The sequence below is a fragment of the Aspergillus ibericus genome (assembly GCF_003184845.1).
Source record: "Aspergillus ibericus CBS 121593 unplaced genomic scaffold BO80scaffold_59, whole genome shotgun sequence".
Classification (NCBI taxonomy): domain Eukaryota; kingdom Fungi; phylum Ascomycota; class Eurotiomycetes; order Eurotiales; family Aspergillaceae; genus Aspergillus; species Aspergillus ibericus.
Window position 1 is genome coordinate 26,128 of NW_020292157.1, and position 17,703 is coordinate 43,830.

The 17,703-nt window shown below is 54.7% G+C and overlaps 7 protein-coding genes across 7 annotated transcripts; 2 read left to right on the forward strand and 5 right to left on the reverse strand.

Moving 5' to 3' along the window:
- Positions 1-99: 99 nt before the first annotated feature.
- Positions 100-1,798, reverse strand: BO80DRAFT_484532 (putative pantothenate transporter; the record flags this gene model as incomplete). The annotated part of the gene is made up of 1 exon (XM_025723472.1): positions 100-1,798. The coding sequence occupies exon 1, from the start codon at positions 1,618-1,620 to the stop codon at positions 100-102; it is 1,521 nt and encodes a 506-aa protein (XP_025570629.1). The 5' UTR covers positions 1,621-1,798.
- A 243-nt stretch (positions 1,799-2,041) lies between these two features.
- Positions 2,042-2,842, forward strand: BO80DRAFT_459049 (HpcH/HpaI aldolase family protein; the record flags this gene model as incomplete). Its single annotated transcript, XM_025722326.1, has 1 exon — positions 2,042-2,842. One exon carries the CDS (start codon positions 2,042-2,044, stop codon positions 2,840-2,842), a length of 801 nt encoding a protein of 266 aa, XP_025570630.1.
- Positions 2,843-2,974: 132 nt separating this feature from the next.
- Positions 2,975-4,948, reverse strand: BO80DRAFT_366681 (uncharacterized protein; the record flags this gene model as incomplete). Its single annotated transcript, XM_025716255.1, has 1 exon — positions 2,975-4,948. One exon carries the CDS (start codon positions 4,946-4,948, stop codon positions 2,975-2,977), a length of 1,974 nt encoding a protein of 657 aa, XP_025570631.1.
- Positions 4,949-5,795: 847 nt separating this feature from the next.
- chs3 (putative chitin synthase activator (Chs3)) lies at positions 5,796-8,281 on the reverse strand. The gene is made up of 3 exons (XM_025714453.1): positions 6,281-8,281; positions 6,017-6,229; positions 5,796-5,954 (listed from the first exon to the last, which is right to left on the reverse strand). Exons 1-3 carry the CDS (start codon positions 8,100-8,102, stop codon positions 5,926-5,928), a joined length of 2,064 nt encoding a protein of 687 aa, XP_025570632.1. The 5' UTR covers positions 8,103-8,281; the 3' UTR covers positions 5,796-5,925.
- Positions 8,282-11,047: 2,766 nt separating this feature from the next.
- On the forward strand, positions 11,048-11,347 carry BO80DRAFT_449368 (uncharacterized protein; the record flags this gene model as incomplete). Its single annotated transcript, XM_025721741.1, has 3 exons — positions 11,048-11,143; positions 11,195-11,272; positions 11,324-11,347. 3 exons carry the CDS (start codon positions 11,048-11,050, stop codon positions 11,345-11,347), a joined length of 198 nt encoding a protein of 65 aa, XP_025570633.1.
- Positions 11,348-12,418: 1,071 nt separating this feature from the next.
- axeA (putative acetyl xylan esterase) lies at positions 12,419-13,570 on the reverse strand. Its single transcript, XM_025718202.1, has 3 exons — positions 13,310-13,570; positions 12,992-13,248; positions 12,419-12,932 (listed from the first exon to the last, which is right to left on the reverse strand). Exons 1-3 carry the CDS (start codon positions 13,494-13,496, stop codon positions 12,480-12,482), a joined length of 897 nt encoding a protein of 298 aa, XP_025570634.1. The 5' UTR covers positions 13,497-13,570; the 3' UTR covers positions 12,419-12,479.
- Positions 13,571-15,585: 2,015 nt separating this feature from the next.
- BO80DRAFT_438670 (flavin-containing monooxygenase) lies at positions 15,586-17,229 on the reverse strand (the record flags this gene model as incomplete). The annotated part of the gene is made up of 1 exon (XM_025721052.1): positions 15,586-17,229. One exon carries the CDS (start codon positions 17,227-17,229, stop codon positions 15,586-15,588), a length of 1,644 nt encoding a protein of 547 aa, XP_025570635.1.
- Positions 17,230-17,703: the final 474 nt, after the last annotated feature.

Consider the following 17,703-nt stretch of genomic DNA (forward strand, 5'->3'; position numbering starts at 1 on the left):
CTTTCCTAACAACCCATATCATCTGCTGTGATGAGACAAGATCTTCATATCCAGCTGTCTAGCTATGACCCCACACAAATTACTTCTCCCGGGCAAATGTCAATACATCTCATACCGCCACCCCATCTGTACCATCTCCTCCGTCACCCCTCCCCTCACCACGCGCGCCACCAACTCCGGCTCCCCCGAATCCAACCACCGATTCTCCCGCAACACCCACCACCGATACACCGTCACGGTCCCCGCTAACAACACCCCCGCCCCGAGCAGCGTGCCAAACGCCGCATCAAACCGCGGACTGGAATAATACAAATACGACGCCCAGATATTACTCGTTCCGCCGATGGCATTTACCAGCGCCGAGGCCGCGGCGCGTTTCGAGACCGGTCGCGCGAGATGCAGATTAATCGTTTTGTAGAGGAGGAGTTGCGGACCCACGGACGCAAACGGCAGGATCATCATGGCGAAGTAGCGGGCGCCGATGTTCACGGTACTGAGCAGGATGATGTACATGGCGATGGAGATGGCGAGGAGGAGGAGAATGATGGGGTAGATGGTATTGTGGCGGTCCGAGTAGTACATGAGAGCGTAGTAGACGATGCCGGCGAGGATGTAAGGCGGGGCGGTGAGGAGGAGGCTGATGGTGGAGGAGAAGTGGAGGGAGTCGACGAGGGTGGGAAAGTAATTGGCGATGGAGCCTTGGACTTGGGAGAGCATGTTGGCGAAGATGAGGAGGAGGAGTTTCGGGTCCGACAGGGCGGCGAGGAAGCCACGCAGGACCGCCGGGGAGGAATCGTTGGATTCCGCGGCGCCGGCTTCGGATTCGATGCGCCAGACGGCGAGGTCTCGCTCCAGAGGGGAGAGCATGCGGCTGTTGTGCGGGAATTCGGGCATGATGCAGGCGCAGAGGATGCCGATGCCGACGGTGGCGGAACCTTCGATGATGAAGAGCCATTGCCAGCCGGCGATGTGGTGGATGCCGTCGAGTTGGAGGATGGCGGCGGCGAAGAGGCCCCCGAAGGCGTTGCCGACTTGTTGGGCGATGTAGAGACCGGCGATGCGTTTGCCGAGCTCGGCTTTGGTGTACCAGGCCGAGAGGTAGTAGATGGCTCCTGGGAAGAAGACGGCTTCGGCGATGCCGAGGATGGCCCGGACGGCGAGCAATTGGCTGTAGTTGTGCACGGCGGCGGTGGCGGCGGAGATGCAGCCCCAGATGGAGACGGCCAGGCAGATGTACATGCCGGGGCGGGCGATTTTGGTGATGAGGAGGTTGCTGGGGATTTGAAAGGGGAGGTAGCCGACAAACAGGATGGACACGGCCGTGGCGAATTGGTCGGTCGTCATATGGAGGTCTTCGGTGATGCCTTGTAGTTTGGCGGCGGCGAGGTTCTGGCGGTCGATGTAGTTCAGGATGTATAGGATGCCAATGGTGGGAAGCACCATGAGGTCGACCTTGCGGACAATCTTCCGGTTGAGACGATCGAGTTCATCTTGGCTGATGCTGCGGAGAGACTCTGGCATCCGTTGGTATGCTGCAATAATGTCATCAACTTGTCCCTCTGCGGCAGAGACATTGCCCTCCGACTTGAGGGACGAAGGGCGCTTCTTGTCCAGTTCCATAGTGACGTGATGGATTCGAGTGACTGTACTGAGGGTTCCGGAGACTTGATATTAAGGACGTCAAAGGTCATTATCGTGGCGGCAGCTTCGTATCGATCATTGAATGCCGACCGGCTATTGAGGCGGTCGGTGACAAACCACGGTGAGTCATTGGTTGCTGCTGAAGATAAGACGGGAGGAGGCACTAGCGTTATCTGTAGCTTCAGCTGGCAGTCAGATCGAAGTGGAGGAGTGGAGAGTGAGAGGAGGAGGAGAAGTGGAGAGTGAGAGGAGAAGGAGAAGTGGAAGAGATTCAAGGAGGAGAATCAGGGCGGAGCTCCTCCCGGCCCTAACCTCCGCTACACCCCAACTTGACATACTTAACACACCAATTAACCATCCATCACCACCAATCCACACCACCAACCTAAGCACGATCACAATGACCTACCCCACCGCACACACCACCGAAATCACCAACCCCCGGCTCCGGCTCCTCAACAAGCTCCGAGCCGGGACCTACCCCCTCATGACCTTCATGGCGCTGCCCTCGGTCCGCATGGCGCAAATCATCGCCCTGACGGGCGTCGACGGAATCATCATCGACTGCGAACACGGCCACATCAGCGACGACGCAATGCACAACTCCGTCGCGGCCATCTCCTCCCTCGGCGTCTCCCCGATCATCCGCATCCGCGGCCCCAGCCACGACATCATCAAATGCGCCCTCGACACGGGCGCCCACGGCATCATGGTCCCGCAGATCAACACCGCCGAGGAAGCCGCCCAAGTCGTGGCCTCCTCCAAGTTCCCCCCGCAAGGCGTGCGCGGACAAGGATCGGCGTTCCCGGCCATCGGCCATGCCCTAACCACGCCCGAGTATATGCTCGCGGCGAACGAGACCATCGTGACGATGGTGCAGATTGAGACCCGCGCGGGGGTGGAGAATGTCGAGGCGATCTGTGCCGTGCCGGGCGTGGATTTGGTGTTTATTGGACCGAATGATTTGGCGCAGTCGTTGTTGGGGTATGTGCCGGCCAGGGGGGATGAGCCGGAGTTTGTGGCGGCCGTGGAGAAGATTGTCGCGGCGGCGAGGAGGCATGGGAAGTGGGCGGGGAGGATGGTCAATAATGGGAGTTTGGCCAAGGAGGCGAGGCCCACGTATGATACGGTGGCGATTACGGGGGATACGAAGGCGATTCAGAATTGGTATATTGCGGAGTTTGAGACGGCGAGGTCGTGAGGATGTAATGATACTATGAATTATAGACCCTCATGAGGTATCTTTTAAGTTGATTGATTCTTGGGATGTGGGGCGATTAGAGGGTTGATCGTGATGTGATATGGTATTGGAGAGAGATGAGACATCAGAGTATCAGATCAACCTCTCCAAACACCCCCCGATGATCCGGCCCACTCCCCATCTCTCCCTCCGTCGAAACACCTTCCGCGCCCATTCCACCGCCCCATGCACATCCCCATCCCCCACCCCCACCACCCCCATCGCCCCCGGCACGCCTCCTCGAACCAACTGCCACGCCACCAGAAACGCCCGGTACGCGTACAATGCTACCCACGGCGCCTCTCCTGCCACCTCCACCGTGGTATCCAGATACCGCAGGAACCAATCCACATGTGGCTGGAAGGCCTTGGCCGTCTCGGCCTCACAGAGAACCCCCCCTGCCGACGGAGCCAGATCCGTGGCTTGCTGGAGCATGGTATCAATGCTGGATTTGATGATGCCCCCCGTGTGATACGGGGACCACACCTGAAGTTCGAGCATGGCGGTTTCCCACGTCGCTGGGGCGGTGGCGGTGACAGTGGTGGTGCTGGGGTTCGCAGGACGGAGAAAGGCGCCCAGGGCGACAAGAGAAGAGCGTAATGCGCTGAAACGCTCTATGCTGAGCATGCCAGTCATAGTAGACCAACCCGAGAGTTCACGCGCGCTGGACATGAGAAAGTGCGCGATGCTGATGGCGCCGTAGGGATCAAATGGGGGGATGCTAGGGAGGGTGGTGAGGGTGGCGGTCGAGAGGAAGTGGCGGACGGCGTCGGCATACTGCATGTTGGCCGGATGTTGAGGGGCGAGGAGTCGGCGATGGGCCCAGTCAGCAGCGGAGGAGGCCGACCAGTGGTCTTCGGGACAGGGGAGGTCATGTTTGATTTCGAGGTGGGAGATAGCCCGCGGGATGGAGAACAGTTGATACCAGAGAGCGTCCATCTGGTGCACCGCAAAGAGGGTTCGTTTGTGGGACTCGGCTTTGATGAATTCCTGCCACAGCGAGTCGAGCGACGATGTCTGGCCAGATTCCGTGGGGGTCGACTGCATGAGTCCGGAGGAGCGCGCGAGGCCGATCATGGTTGCATGTAGTTGGAAGCCATGGGCGGAGTTTTCGCAGCGGTACAGCATGGTGCAGATTTGAAGGAGCAGGAGAGATTGGATGAGGGCGAGCTGATCGGTCGGGTTGGAGACGGCGTTGATAGAGGGGAGAAGGGTGCACCCTTGGAGGAAACACCGGGCCGACAGGCTTGCACCGGTGTCTGCCCCAGCCTCGCAGTCGGGGTCATCGCCATATTGATAGGCGAGAGAGAGTATGGCGAGGAGCAGGTAAGATGGCAGTGTGGTGGAGTCGAATGTTGGTTGGTGCAGAAAGGGGACAAAGTGGGCGACATGATGAAAGAACAGGCCGCAGCCGTGTGTGATCTGCAGGGCCGATGGGGTCCAATCGTTCTGAAGCTGGGGGAAGCCGTCTTTCATCGGGCTACCAGGAATGTCATGAGCAAAGTCAAAGTCACTGAGGTCAATGTCCAGAGACGGAGACCGCAAAACCGTCATGGCAGGCGACTGGGGACACTGGTCGGCTGGCTTGAGAAATGTCGCGAGCAGCACCTGTTCCATGTCTGTCGCATCTGGCATAATGGACGCCAGCTGCGTCAGAGTGGGTGTGTCGAGCTGAGTCTGATCGCCCTTCTCCATTGTGGCTGATCTAGATATGTCGGCACTTGTGTGGTGTTTCTGGTTTGGTTGGGGCGGCATTTGCAGCTGGTTATCCATCTCCGTCTCGCTGTCCGCGAGATCCTCAAGCGGCAAACTGCCACTATCTGTAGACCGTACGGAAAACTCGTCCCGTCTGGGTCTCTTAGTCCGCCTCTGCGCATCCTCCGAGTGCTTCCTCTTCATATGGCGATGTCGTAGATCCGGTCGTGAGAAGGTTGCCTGGCACAACTCACACGGCAGAGACACGTCATTTCGAGAACGGGAATGAAGCGCCGAATGTCGTTTGAGGTTCTCATGTCGGGTAAAGCGGCGGAGACAGATTCCGCACTGGAATGGCTGATAGGATGGCATGGCTGGGAGGATATGAGCTTCGGTCAGGAAGGAAACTGAGGTGGAAGAGGAGGAAGAAAGGCGGCCAGGCGGAGCAAATCCGGGGGGCATGCTTGGCTACCCCACCCCCGCAATGTCTCCAGTCGATCCTGACCGGTAATGGTCGGCTGCACGGCACGCTGAGGCTAATTATCGTGTCCGAGGTGGCACGGGTGCTGTTCATGGCTCAGAGAGGCGGAGGTCGAGGAGAAAACAGTCGGCGAGGCCGCCCTTATCAACCCTCGATCGGCTATTGATATGGGGTCTTATCTGATATCGCTCCGGTTTCCCCAGATAACTATCTCTCCCTCGGGCCTGATTGGTCCATCGGTGGCCTATCTTGCCGCACAGCCCACAGGGTCCTCCACATGGAGTCCATCTGTGTTACCAGCAGGATGATTGGAATTCTCTCCCATGCAGACGGAGAGGGCAAGGGCTAGAGTCACGTGTTGACAGCATCCGGCATGGTGCTGGTCATGTGATTACCTCTCACTAGTTGTTTGTGCAGTGTTGACTCTCCTCTTGTTTACCACCCACGCCTGTGGTCGTCCAGTGTATTGTTTTGAATACAATCATCATCACCAACCCGATTCTTCCCCGGGCTAAGAATAGTAACTACGCCGGTGCTTGATTCCTCTCTATCAGCCACCTGCCATATGTTGAGCATACCCTGGCCCACTTGGATATACCGCCTGTGCATGGCTGAAGAATTAGCCAACCAATCCAGATATGATGTAGATCCATTATGTGTAAGCACATTCTTCAAATACAGAGTTTGTACATGTCAACCCCAATGATGCTGCAATAAAATCGCTTGACTCGAAACAGTCGCTTGACTAAATCAAAAAGAAGAAATGCCAGTATGTGCGCCCAATGACTGTGTAGATGCCTTGTCCAACAGATGGTTTAGGTAAGATGTATTGAGATGCATGTGTGCCCTCAAGGTAGTAGTAGATCACTTAGAATATACGAAATCGCTTCGTCTTTCCTTCTGCCATAAAGTTAGATGGGTATAAAGTTAGATGGGTATAACTAAGGCATCATAATTACCTGTCTTCTTTTCCTGGTTTGCAGCATCCGATATGGCCTTTTCAGGCTTGATCCCGTCGGCAGCGGCTCGAATGGCAGCAATGCGGTGCTTGGCCCGCACGTCGCCTTGTTCGGCTGCCTTTACATACCAAGCGTTGGCGGCCAGGTGATCTCGCCGACAGCCGATACCGGTCTCCGTAAAGTACCCCACTGCATATTGCGCCTTCGTAAGGCCTGTAACATCAGTGTTAGCATTCCGGCTGTACATTTTTGGCATCGCCTTACCGGTCTCCGCCGCACGCTTGGCCCATTCATATGCTTCATCCTCATCCTTGTCGAGGATAGGCTCTGCGCCAATGAGGTACCAGGCACATAGTGCCATCATGGCCAGAGGATGTCCGCCCTGCGCAGCATTCGTATAGAAATGAATTGACAAAGCCGGGTCCCGAGGGCAGTTGAGTTTGCCATGCTCATACGCATCACCCAAGCGATAGCTGGCCTCCACATGGCCCAAATCCGCCGATTGGGTAAACAGCTGGGCTGCATAGGAAGGATCGGGAAATACGTCATCGCCATAGCCCGATTCGTGTAAGAGTCCCAACTCATAAGGAGCGGAATTGTACTGCACATCGGAGGAGTCCGTGGCACGCTTCATCCACTTGATTCCTTCCCGATACCGCTTTCCCAGCCCCATGTCACCGGCCAGACAGGCTTTGGCCATCCGTAACATGGCACCCGGATGGTTTCGGGATGCGGCTTGGCGGTAGAACTGCTGCGCTCGGGTGGCTTCAACTCGGGTACCCCATCCGAACTCGTAGCACAGCGCCGTCCGATAACATGCTTCAACATGTCCATGTTTGCTTGCCGCCAGGAACAATGGGAATGCCCGATCGTAATCCTCATTTCCTTTGTTGAACAACCCCGAGGCGTACCCGTCAGCCAGATAGTACTGGGCAAAGGGATAGCTGCGGTCTGACAGACGCTGGAGGATTGACTTGGACTCTCGCAACAGGCTTGCGCGAGTGATTTCCACGGCCGTTTGGCCTTGCACCCCGTCAGGAGGCATTTCTAGCATCGCATTGACCATGAAAATCGCAAACTCATATTGAATCGCCGGGTCATCAGTTTTCTTGACGTTGGCCAGATACATATCAAAAGTTTGTTTGTGACTGAGCAAGGAGGCATTATTACCGACGGCGGATTGCAGATGGGAATTGCCGAATTGTACAGGCGCAGGGCCGGGTTGAGGATAACAACTGTTAAGCTGTTCGACAAATGACACGGGCCGGACGTCCGGAGATACGCTAGAGTCCCTGGATGCTCCATTGGCGAGGAGGTATGGGGAGGGCTGGGAAGACCTCCGCCTGTCACCCAGGTCCGAACCGATCGAGTACGTCGATTGCGAGCGATGCTTGGCACCTGGCCGACTGTTCGCTTTGGGAAGATTTTCGGTCGAGCCACTGGATGATGACGGATTGGTGGGCTGAGGAGCTTCATAAGGGCGATGGTGGTAGTGCAGTGGCTCGCAGAATTCCGATGTTTGTCCTGCGCTGTCGAGACTGTCCCGCGGGGAACTGGTTTCACTGTCCTTGGCGGCACCTTGGTCCAAGGATGATGTGCTGGTATTTGCCAGACTATCGTCTTGAGCCTGGGGATCTACCACCGACCACGAGGCGCTGCTGGTGGGTGTGTGCCCGTATGTCGCATGTTCTGGTGGCCGCGGGGCTCCATGCATATCCGCCTGGTGGGGGGATGACCCGTTGATGCTCTTTTCATGCGCCTGAGGCTCCTCCGAGACGGATAAATTAGCAAACGAATCCGTAGGCAGGTCCGTCTCATCATCGTGAACGTGCACCACGGGCTGGTCACTCTCGCCTTGAATTCTCACTCGTGGAACCGAGTATGGTTGACTTTGTCTCTCATTTTGCGCCGTTAATGAGGGGACCGGCAGCGACTTCCGGCGAGGGTTTGTGCTCGATAGGTGATTGGAGCTGTCGCGTCGGGCCATTTCACGATGCACGGGGGGGATGGGAGGGGAAGAACGGAGATACACCGGAGGAGGGGAAGAGGGTGGCTGGGGATAACCGCCAGCTACCGACTGCGCCATGATCAAACCCGGATTGGAGATTTGAGTAAAATCTCCGTTATATACCTTCACTTCGTGATGGACCAGTATGCAAAACTGAGAGCGAAAAGGTGACCAGCCCGAGGTTATCCGATCAGTTGAGGGCTATGCATTGGACCTGAAGCCGGAGGTAAGATAGACCGCGATGCTGCAAACGAACGGTGGGCGCAAGGCAACGAGGGTTGATCGGGACAAGGGACTGAGGAATGTGGAGAAGCTGGAGAAGGATGATGGGTCAGCACAGGGAAAATCGGATCCACCGGAGGCAGGTCGATGCCTACCTTGCAGAAACGCTAAACGATGGGTCCTAGGAGAATGTAGCGGGCGGGTTCCATGACGCAGGGCACCGTCGCAGCGAAGGGGGCAAACGAAGGTGTATTGGGGCGCTGACCAGAAAGCGAGAGATGGATGAAAGAGAGAAAAGCCAGAAAGTGGGATTGGCAAACGGATGGGGGGGAGGAAGACGAGGAGCTGCTCGGGACCAGAGTTGCGCCAGGAAGTCAATTGCGGCTAGCGGTGCCCCCGGGTATGGCACTAGTAACGGTACTGCCCCTCCCGCCCTCGCGACCTTGGGACTACCGAGGCCCTACTGGCGGTAGTTGCCCCTCGAGGAGTCACCATTAGGTTCCTATCTGGTCACCATCAGGTCACTCAGCAGTTCATCCGTCACGGGGCCAAAAAAGGCACCCGCCCATTCTCGGGCCGACTAGCCTGATCAAGGGACGGGGCGCCAAAAATAGCCTGGGTGCTGCTGCTGACGGGGTCGGTACGATGCGTGTCTCACCCGCGAGGCCACTCACTCGCCCGCCAAGCCAGCGACAACCACCCTTCAAGGCAACCCCATTGAATCGACTCCAGTGACCTGTCTGTTGCCCATCAGCCAGATGTCAGAATCCTGCGCCATCGCCCTATCCATGGGCTCAGAGGATTTGTGTCTGTATGCAGGGTATAAGACTCGTTCCTTCAGTTCGGTTAGTACTGTCTTAGTCTGGAGGTGGCTGGTTCACTCCAGGCTAATCAACGCTACCCCTCTATATCTGTCAGACAGCAGACTGTCAGTGGACGTGGCTGGTCCGAGCATTGTGTTCTGTCAGATACGCCGGGTAACTAAGGCAGATGGTTGATTGATGACAGCCACCTGCACCTTAATAAAACGTAGGCGTATGCCTTGTGCAGTTTTCTTCCCCGACCTCTTATGCTTCATTATACAAACAAGGGCTCCTCCTCACATTCCCACCTGGTATCAGATACCTAGAGAGTATTATAGTGTTTCTCTACCCAGCTCAGCATGTCCTCATATCATCCAATACCGCCACACCGTATCCACAACCCGAACAGACATGGTTGAATCCAGACCATTATACCCCTAGATGACGTGACCGCGGTCAAAGCTCACCTCTATCATAGTTAGTCTTTAGGCATTGAACTCAGTCAGCCACTAGTGCGGCCAGAGCATCAAAAGACCCTTCACAGCGGAAAAATCGGAGCCCCGACGGAATGGCCGGTGATTGGTGCGCGCGGACGTCGGAGCGGTCTCGGCACTTTCCCAGACAGCGGCTCCCATTGGTTCATGCCACGTTGGAGTCCGGGCCTCTTGGCCGCTCCGTTGCTCATTCTGCTGACTGTCACTGGCACAATAGCTCAAACCCACAATGAGATGAAAAGTGCTACCAATGTAGATATCGATCTGCGAATGCCAAGCCCAGACTACAAATATCAGCTATATCAATACTATCAGGCCGATTCGGTGTTGCATCAGACATATCAGGCAGAGCAATGACGTCAGGCTCCGGTGAGTGTTGGAAGAATATACGAAGTCATATGGAGCAAGGAAACTGCAGGAAGGGTTCTTGTTACAAGAAATCCCCGAGAGCCCTTCATACAATTTTGAGACATCTCTTTCACCTCGGCAAGGGTGCCGACGTGTCTGGAGGATCGGGAAGAGCGACTGCAACGTGTGCTTCACGTGTGTTATGCTTGGTGTTTCAACCTGGGCCCTGTCGCTTGTCTCGATGGTGGATGGGTCACACTGCAGGCCAAGCGTAGTTACAGCATGGGATATAGCTGACTAACATAATCCCCGGGGCATTCCCAGGGGTCGACAGGATCCTCCGTTTTAATCGACCAGGACGGAATGTCTCAAGATTGGGTCGGGGATGATAAAGGGGTTATCTTATCGAGGGGTGATAAGCCTAATCGTACCTCGTCGTACTCCTGGAATCGTACTTAGCCGTTCCCCATTTTGCCGAGGGCGGCCATCTTCTGCTATCACGCTATCAATGGACGAGTCACTGGCGGCATCAATTCACCGAGGGCCACCAACGTGGTGCGATGTATCCATACGTGTCTCCATTATTATCACCGCCAAGGGGTCGCCCTGGCGCCAACGGGCGGCGGAGGCGACTATTGGCCACCGGGGCTGCCGATCGCGCCGGTGGATGGCGGGGCGCTGGAGCTGGTTGTCTGCTGTCACTCGTCCAGCTGCGAGGGGCCTGGCGATCTCGACCCCAGGGTCCCGCGCCGATCCCTTCGATGGCTGTTTCGTGCCTGCATCGTGCATTCACCTGCCCTCAGTTTGATTATGACGCCCGGTCGGAAGCAGCATCGATCGCCGCCGCATCCTCCCTGCCTGAACCTGTTGAAAACCGCCTAAGCCTGCCTAAGAAAACCGGCACCGCCCTCTTCGTCATCCCTGCCTGGCCGGTCTTTTTCTACCTTCGCTTCTCCCTCCCATTTCTCCTTCCTCCACGTTCCTCCCTCCATTCTACTTCTTCCTCGTGCAGCCCTGGTATGTGTCATGTCTTTTCAACGTCAGTCTGCCATCACATCACTAACCGTCCTGATCTTGAACCTCCAGAATACGCACCTCCGTCACCCCACCTCGTCCCAGTTCTCTCACCTCTCGAAACTGGCCAGCCACACTCAAAATGCGTTTCTTCGCCGTCGTCGCTCTTCTCGCCTCTCTCGCGGTCGCCAGACCCGCTGAGAACGGCATCCTGAAAACAGAACTTTCCTGTATTGGAGTGAGTGTGCCACCACCTCGTGTTCGATAGCAGCAGTTCTAACATCCCCAGCTGACCAACGAAACGTGCGTCACCAATCTCACCAGTGGAAGAGGCTGCTGCCCTCCCCTCGTCTGTGGAAGTGACCATGTAAGTCGATGTTTCCACCAACAATCCACTCCATCACTAACCGCTCCTCAGATCTGCCACTCGTCTTACCACTAAGCGATGTTCATGTGATGGTCAATAAGGATATGTAAGATGCGGGATGGGGGATACGATAGCGAAGACGATGGGGTGTGACCAAGAAAAGGCAACGGCCGTTACCAATTGTACTTGTCGAATACGACTAATATGTGTCAATAAGACGATGCGATGCTGAAAGGCACGCTCATGACTGGATTAATACTGAATACGAACTTTATCCAGTGTACTCTGAATATTTTCACGCTGAAGTCGATTGGCTCGGGATTGTGTTGATCTAGATTCCAGTGATGAATAACGCTGACAGACAGGTGACGATCGCTGCCGTCCATCCCATCCAAAACCGTCGCTGAAATACCACGGTTCGTGCAGATCGAAGAAGACGAAGACTCCATCGAAACCCTCTGCTTTCTCCGCGTCTGGGCAATCGCTCTTAGGAGTACTCGCCGGACGCAATCGAGCCTGACGTGCTCGAGAACATCTCCATCTACCTCTATCCCCATATCTCCGTAGCGGATATCACCCTCGGCCCATCCTCATATAACACCCATTGCAGCTTCTGCCATATTACCATCACTAGCAAGTTTGACAAGGAGGGAGGGCAACTTCCCCTGATTTGCTTCGAGATAATCCGGGAGATTGATCATATGGGCTTGGAGAATTTATCACGAGGCGGTGGCACTTGTTGGCGATTTATGCGCAGTACCGTGGTGTGATTATTCAAGCTCGTTAGGAGGGATGGGTTATATCTTGCTTGTTCTCGATGCCATCAAGGCTTTCGTTTTGGGAAGATGGGGGTGAGCCGGGCTTGGATTGCTTGTGTGCATTGGCGGCACCGGTTGTATGGGTTCCAGTTGTTGGGGATTAGACCCTCTTCGATTGACTTTGGACACAGTATGGAAGTGTAGCTCTATCGCGTGATTTATCGTTGATTAAGGAGTTCGAGTGGGATGGGCTGAGTTGGTGGTGCGGAGGGGGATGGACCGTCAAGTGGTTGGAGTCTATCGCTTAGTGCTGTCGGATTTTCTCTCTGACTGCTAATGCATGTCCTCTTCTCAGAAATCCTGTATGATATTTCTTCATATGTTATCAGTCCCTTCACAATTCCCCGCCCATATTGAGCCCTATGGCAAATATCTCCACGACATATGAACTACGCAAACCCAAACCACTCCATATCCCGATCCCCCAAAATCGGCACCGTATGCCCCACGCCCGTCGCAAAAATCCCCTGCAAATTATCCCCCCAGATCGTGGTCTCATAGTTCGTCTCCGGCGTATTAGCTTCCGTCTCCGCCGGATCACTATAATCATACCCAAACACGCCCGACCACTGCTTGCACGTCTCGTAGTAGTTCTGCGGATAGAGGGTGGTATCTACACTGCCGTGGTAGATCTGCATCTTGGGTCTGGACCCGGTGTAGCCCGAGTACATCGCCTCCGCGATACTCGCCCAGTGTTCGGGGGTCGTGATGACCTCGCCTTCCGCGCAGGTGCTGTTCCAGGCGTCGACTTGGTCTGTGGACGAGTAGAAACATCCGGCGGAGACGCCGGAGTAGACGGTTGCGGCGGCGAAGAGTTCGGGGTAGGTGGCTGCCATGACATTCTAGACCATTCTCGTGAGCATTTCACTCGTTAAGAAGAGGAAGGATGAGGAATACGTACGGTCATCATCCCCCCCGAACTACTTCCCGTCACAAACACCTTGGAACTATCCGCCCCGTACTTGCTAATCGTCCAGGTCACCATGTTGGCAATCGAGTTGCTGTTCCCCCCGCCATTGTGGGTCAAGCTTGCTTGCGAACTCACGTCCCAGCAGGTTCCGCTGTAGGGGCTGGATGGGTAGATGACGATGAACCCGTAGGTTTCGGAGAGGGTCGCGTAGGGCGTGGAGCTGTAGTAGCTGGGTCCGGTGCCGGTGCCTATCTCATTTCTTACGTTAGTATTTGGTATATGAAGCGGGACTAGGGGGTGGATGCGTACACCAGTGAATGGCAACCACGATGCCTGGGTTACTGGCCAGATTCGTCGGCACGTAAATGTACATCCCTACATCAGTAGGGTTGTCACCGAAGTCGGTGACTTGGGTGAGGGACCCAGCGCGAGGGAGGATGGCATGGGCGCTGGTGAGGGTGGCGAGGAGGTATGTGAGGAAGAGCGTTAGGATCATTTTGCATATGGCCTCGGCTCAGTAAAAGTTGAATGATGTGAGTTGTTGTTGTGGGTTCCTGTATTGGAGAAAGCGGCTTTATATGCCGTGTGGCAGCGGGTAAATTGAACCATGCTGATGCAACTTAAGAAAGGAGCTATATCTGGGACGTCTTCTGCCTGACAATATGGGGCAGGACCAGGGTCTGATTGCTTTCTGCAACGGAAGTCCGCATGGCTGTAACAGCTCCGGCACGAAAGGTTTGGGGTAAATAGCACGGGTGGAAGGCCAAAGATCGTCGGCGGACCGAGCTCCGTAACAGATCTCGTTAGAGCCCTGACGGTTTCAGAATCACCCCGGGGTTAAATACCCGGATTCAGCCAAAAGGCTAGAAGCGTTAAGCATTAGGCATTTCTTGGTTGCTTGAAGGCATATTCGGATTGTCTGGATAGTACGGAATCCATAGAGTACATTTCACTAGTCAAAGCGATAGTCCTCTACAGCATATTTCCTGGTGTTATTCACGGACTTGCAATTCTATTCAGCAATAGGCTTGAATTCAAGCTCGGAGGTAAGAACCCGTGAAAGATAGGTATGAATAGAGCCTAAAATTAACTCCAGTCTATCACTACTCGAGGTTTAGGATATCCGATTTAAACCGACTGCCCCTGCATTTTCCAGCCCACGCTTTCCTGCAGACCCATCCAAGTCCCCATAGTGTATAATATTACTACAACGCCTGAGAGCTGTATTACAGCCAATACAAACCCCCAGCCATTATCTTTTCCTTCTTTGCTTTGTCATTCTCTTGAAGAAAGTGTGGCGACCTGACACTGACAGCGTATGCTGGACCCCAATAAACCGACAGAGATCCGATACGTATTCGAAGAATACGGCCAGGTGCTCTTTTATCGTCATGCAGCTCATGATCCTTACAGCGATGGTATAGATATACCGTGTTCCAGCATCTATCAACCTCTTCTCGAAATGAATGAAAATGCCACGATATTTATGATCCCGCCAATATCTTATCGGAGCATATGTCTCGGTATCTACTGTCTTCATATCCGACTACACCATAGTTATGGACGCCATAGACGGAGACCTTATTTATTAACACATTATAAATTTATGACGTGCTCTGGTTATAGAAAGAAGTACCTTCAAGATCAGGGAGTGTCCACCCCGGGGATCACCGACACTGCGAGAGATGGTTAAACTCAGGCCTATCGTTATGATGAATAAGCTGTGCTATGGACAAGCTTCCCCGGGGAGGATATCTTTGGAATTGTTTTCCACGGCTTATCGGCTTGGACGCGGAAGGGGAAGACTACACCAATTGTCCTTGAGAAGATACAGGTTTCCCCCCTGTTACATCGTTACCTGTACGATGACTAGCATTCCCGTTGCACGGTCCCCGGTGCGATATCTATACAGATCCTACAACTCTACATTATATTGGTGGGACGAGCCGGGAGTGTGTCCTGCTACGGTGCAAGATATCCCTTCGCGGCGAATAGAAACTCTAGGCCTGTTGCAGTGGAATGGAAACTGTGTAATGGGTTATCTGATGACGCTTTTCGTATCAAAGTCAATCGATCAATCTTTTATATACTCGACTGTATACTATGTAGCGTAGAACTAAGTCTACCTGTTGTCAACGCTGTCCTCAGCCGTATGAACAAGACTTTAGCAGATTACTCAATGTGAGTATTTGCATCGTAAGGTTCATGCACATGCTGGCTTGATCATGACGCTATCACGGGCCACTCTTCCGACGAAGGGGTCGATCATAACAGCCTCGCCCCGACCAATCGACGCCCACCATTGAGCGAGATGTCGAGACAATCGCGAAAATCCACTTTGACTCTACAGCCAATGGGGACGCGCCAGAAAACAGATGGGACGCGACGACCGAGCAGGGGGGGGGGGTCCTGCCTAACCGGGTCTCCGCTCAAACAGTGCCTCAGGCTAGTCAACGACTTGGGTTGATCTCTATGGCACCTCTCTTCTTCTTCTTCACTCAACCAACTCCATCATATTTGGCGACAAGGCTATGACAAGATCGCAACCAACGCCTCATAAAGCAAGAACTCGCCCCAGTCGCCAGCTACAGCCGTGCAGTTCCTTCGGCTGGCCCCAATGGACTTTGGAACCCGACAAACCCTTTTGCTTGGGCATCTTCTATCTTGCCTCTGAACGCATTCAGCCCCCCAAGGAACATTAGACTCGTGACTACTTTGCCTGGCACGTTCCGCCCCATCATCCAAGAGTTGCCTTTGCCAATCGCAATCTTTTGTGCCGTCTGATTACAGATCTCCGTCCAATCCTGCACCGCATGCTCGGTGGCTTCGATCTCACATTGCCGCCCGGTCTGCGCGGAGATCTCCTCCGCCCGTCGGATCAGCTTTCTCAAGAAGGTACCTTGGATCTCCACGACCGGAGGGATGTTGCCAAAGACAGTCCGGGGACCAACCATCATCAACAGGTTTGGATATCCCGCAACGGCGCATCCAAAATAGCAATCAGGGCCGGCACGCTTCCAACGGTCGCGCAAACCTTCGCCCTTGTTGCGCCCCCGAATGTCAATCCCCGCGTAGGCTCCGTCCAACGCGTCGAAGCCGGTGGCATTAATGATGATATCTAGCTCGTGGAGCCTTCCGTCCGCGGTGCGCAAGCCATCGGGGGTGGCCTCCGTGATGGGATACTTCTTGATATCGATTGCATAGACATTCTCCCGGTTGAACTGCTCATAGTACCCAGCATCCGACAGTGGCCGTCGATTCCAGGGCTCCCGGGGAGTCAACACGGCCCGCTTCTGGGGATCTTTCACAATCCCAGCAATCTTCTTGCGGATGAAACGGCACACTTCCTCATTCGCGGCTTCATCGGAGACAACATCTGAGAAGGCCCCAAACATCAGTTGGATGCCGTTACCAGCCTGCCAGATCTTCTCTAGGATCTCTTCGCGCTCTTGCGGCGACACAGACATGAGTGTTCTTGTGGGCTCGTGGAAATCCATCCCAAAAGCGGACGACATCACACCTGACCAAATCTGCGAGTACCTCTCATTGATCGACTGGCGCTCCTCGGGGGTCATCGGCCTGTTGTTCGCGGGGACACTGTACTGCGGAGTGCGGATGAATACATGGAGCGATTTGACCTTGCTTGCAATGGCCGTCACCGTCTGCACTCCGCTTGAACCAACGCCTATTACACCCACGCGTTTGCCTTCCACTCGGATACTCGGGTCCCAGGTAGATGTATGCACTATCTGACCCTTAAAGGTATCAAGTCCGCGGATATCGGGCAAGCTGGGTTTGACGAGGGGGCCCAGAGCTGTGATTAGGTATTTCACCCGATAGACGTCGCCGGTCTGACATTGAACGGTCCACTTCTTAGCTTCATCGTCCCACTTGGCGGCGACCATCTTCGTGTTGAAATGCATGTATCGGCGGAGATCATGTTTCTCCACAACATGCTTGAGGTAGGCCAGAATCTCCGGTTGGGACGAGTATGTTCTCGCAGCTGGGTAAGTCTGCAGCAAGTCCTTGTCGAAGGAGTACCGATACACATGACTCCAAGTGTCGCTGAGGGCACCTGGATATTGATTCACCCACCAGGCCCCGCCCACCTCGCTTTCCTTTTCGATAGCCTCGACATTCAGCCCATCTTTGAGAAGGTGGTAGAGGGCATAAATGCCCGAGAAGCCAGTACCCACAACGAGGGTATCGAGATGGTGTTCCTGAGGCATCTTTCCTGATCGGAATATGATGATGTCAATCATGCAATTCCCCCAAGGTGCTTGGGGGATGCCTGCTTATAATCTGCCGCTCTGCTTACCATGGCCACCCCTCTTTCCGCAAGCATCCATCTTACTGCACCCCAGGCGGCCTTATCTTGGCGGTGGCGAGTTTCATGCAGCATAATCCGTATAGCCTGTCACGCAGGAGGGTACAATTCGACATGTCCATCCATCGCCGATCCAGCATCGCCAGCTCTGGGTAACAGCCACCTACAGGGATCGGCCAATCCGATGGACGCCTGGACCCGCCGATGGGATGAGCTGGCCATGCTTCTTTCCTCTCTTGGTTAGGATAGTTCATCGCAGTTTTCTATCTTTGTAATCGTCCCCGGAAACTAAACCCGTCTCAAGCCATCTCGGCCCATAATCGAACTGAACCTCGGGTTGAGAGACGTTACCCCGCTCGTGTTTCGGACACCCCGA

Coding starts and splice junctions, on each gene's coding strand:
- axeA (XM_025718202.1), bottom strand. CDS start 13,496: ATGATCCTAACGCTCTTCCTCACATACCTCCTCGCCACCCTCACCAGC. Junction 13,249..13,309: donor CGTGGTTGCCATTCACTGGT/GTACGCATCCAC, acceptor GAAATGAGATAG/GCACCGGCACCGGACCCAGC. Junction 12,933..12,991: donor GTTCGGGGGGGATGATGACC/GTACGTATTCCT, acceptor AGAATGGTCTAG/AATGTCATGGCAGCCACCTA.
- chs3 (XM_025714453.1), bottom strand. CDS start 8,102: ATGGCGCAGTCGGTAGCTGGCGGTTATCCCCAGCCACCCTCTTCCCCT. Junction 6,230..6,280: donor CAAGCGTGCGGCGGAGACCG/GTAAGGCGATGC, acceptor CTGATGTTACAG/GCCTTACGAAGGCGCAATAT. Junction 5,955..6,016: donor AAACCAGGAAAAGAAGACAG/GTAATTATGATG, acceptor TTATGGCAGAAG/GAAAGACGAAGCGATTTCGT.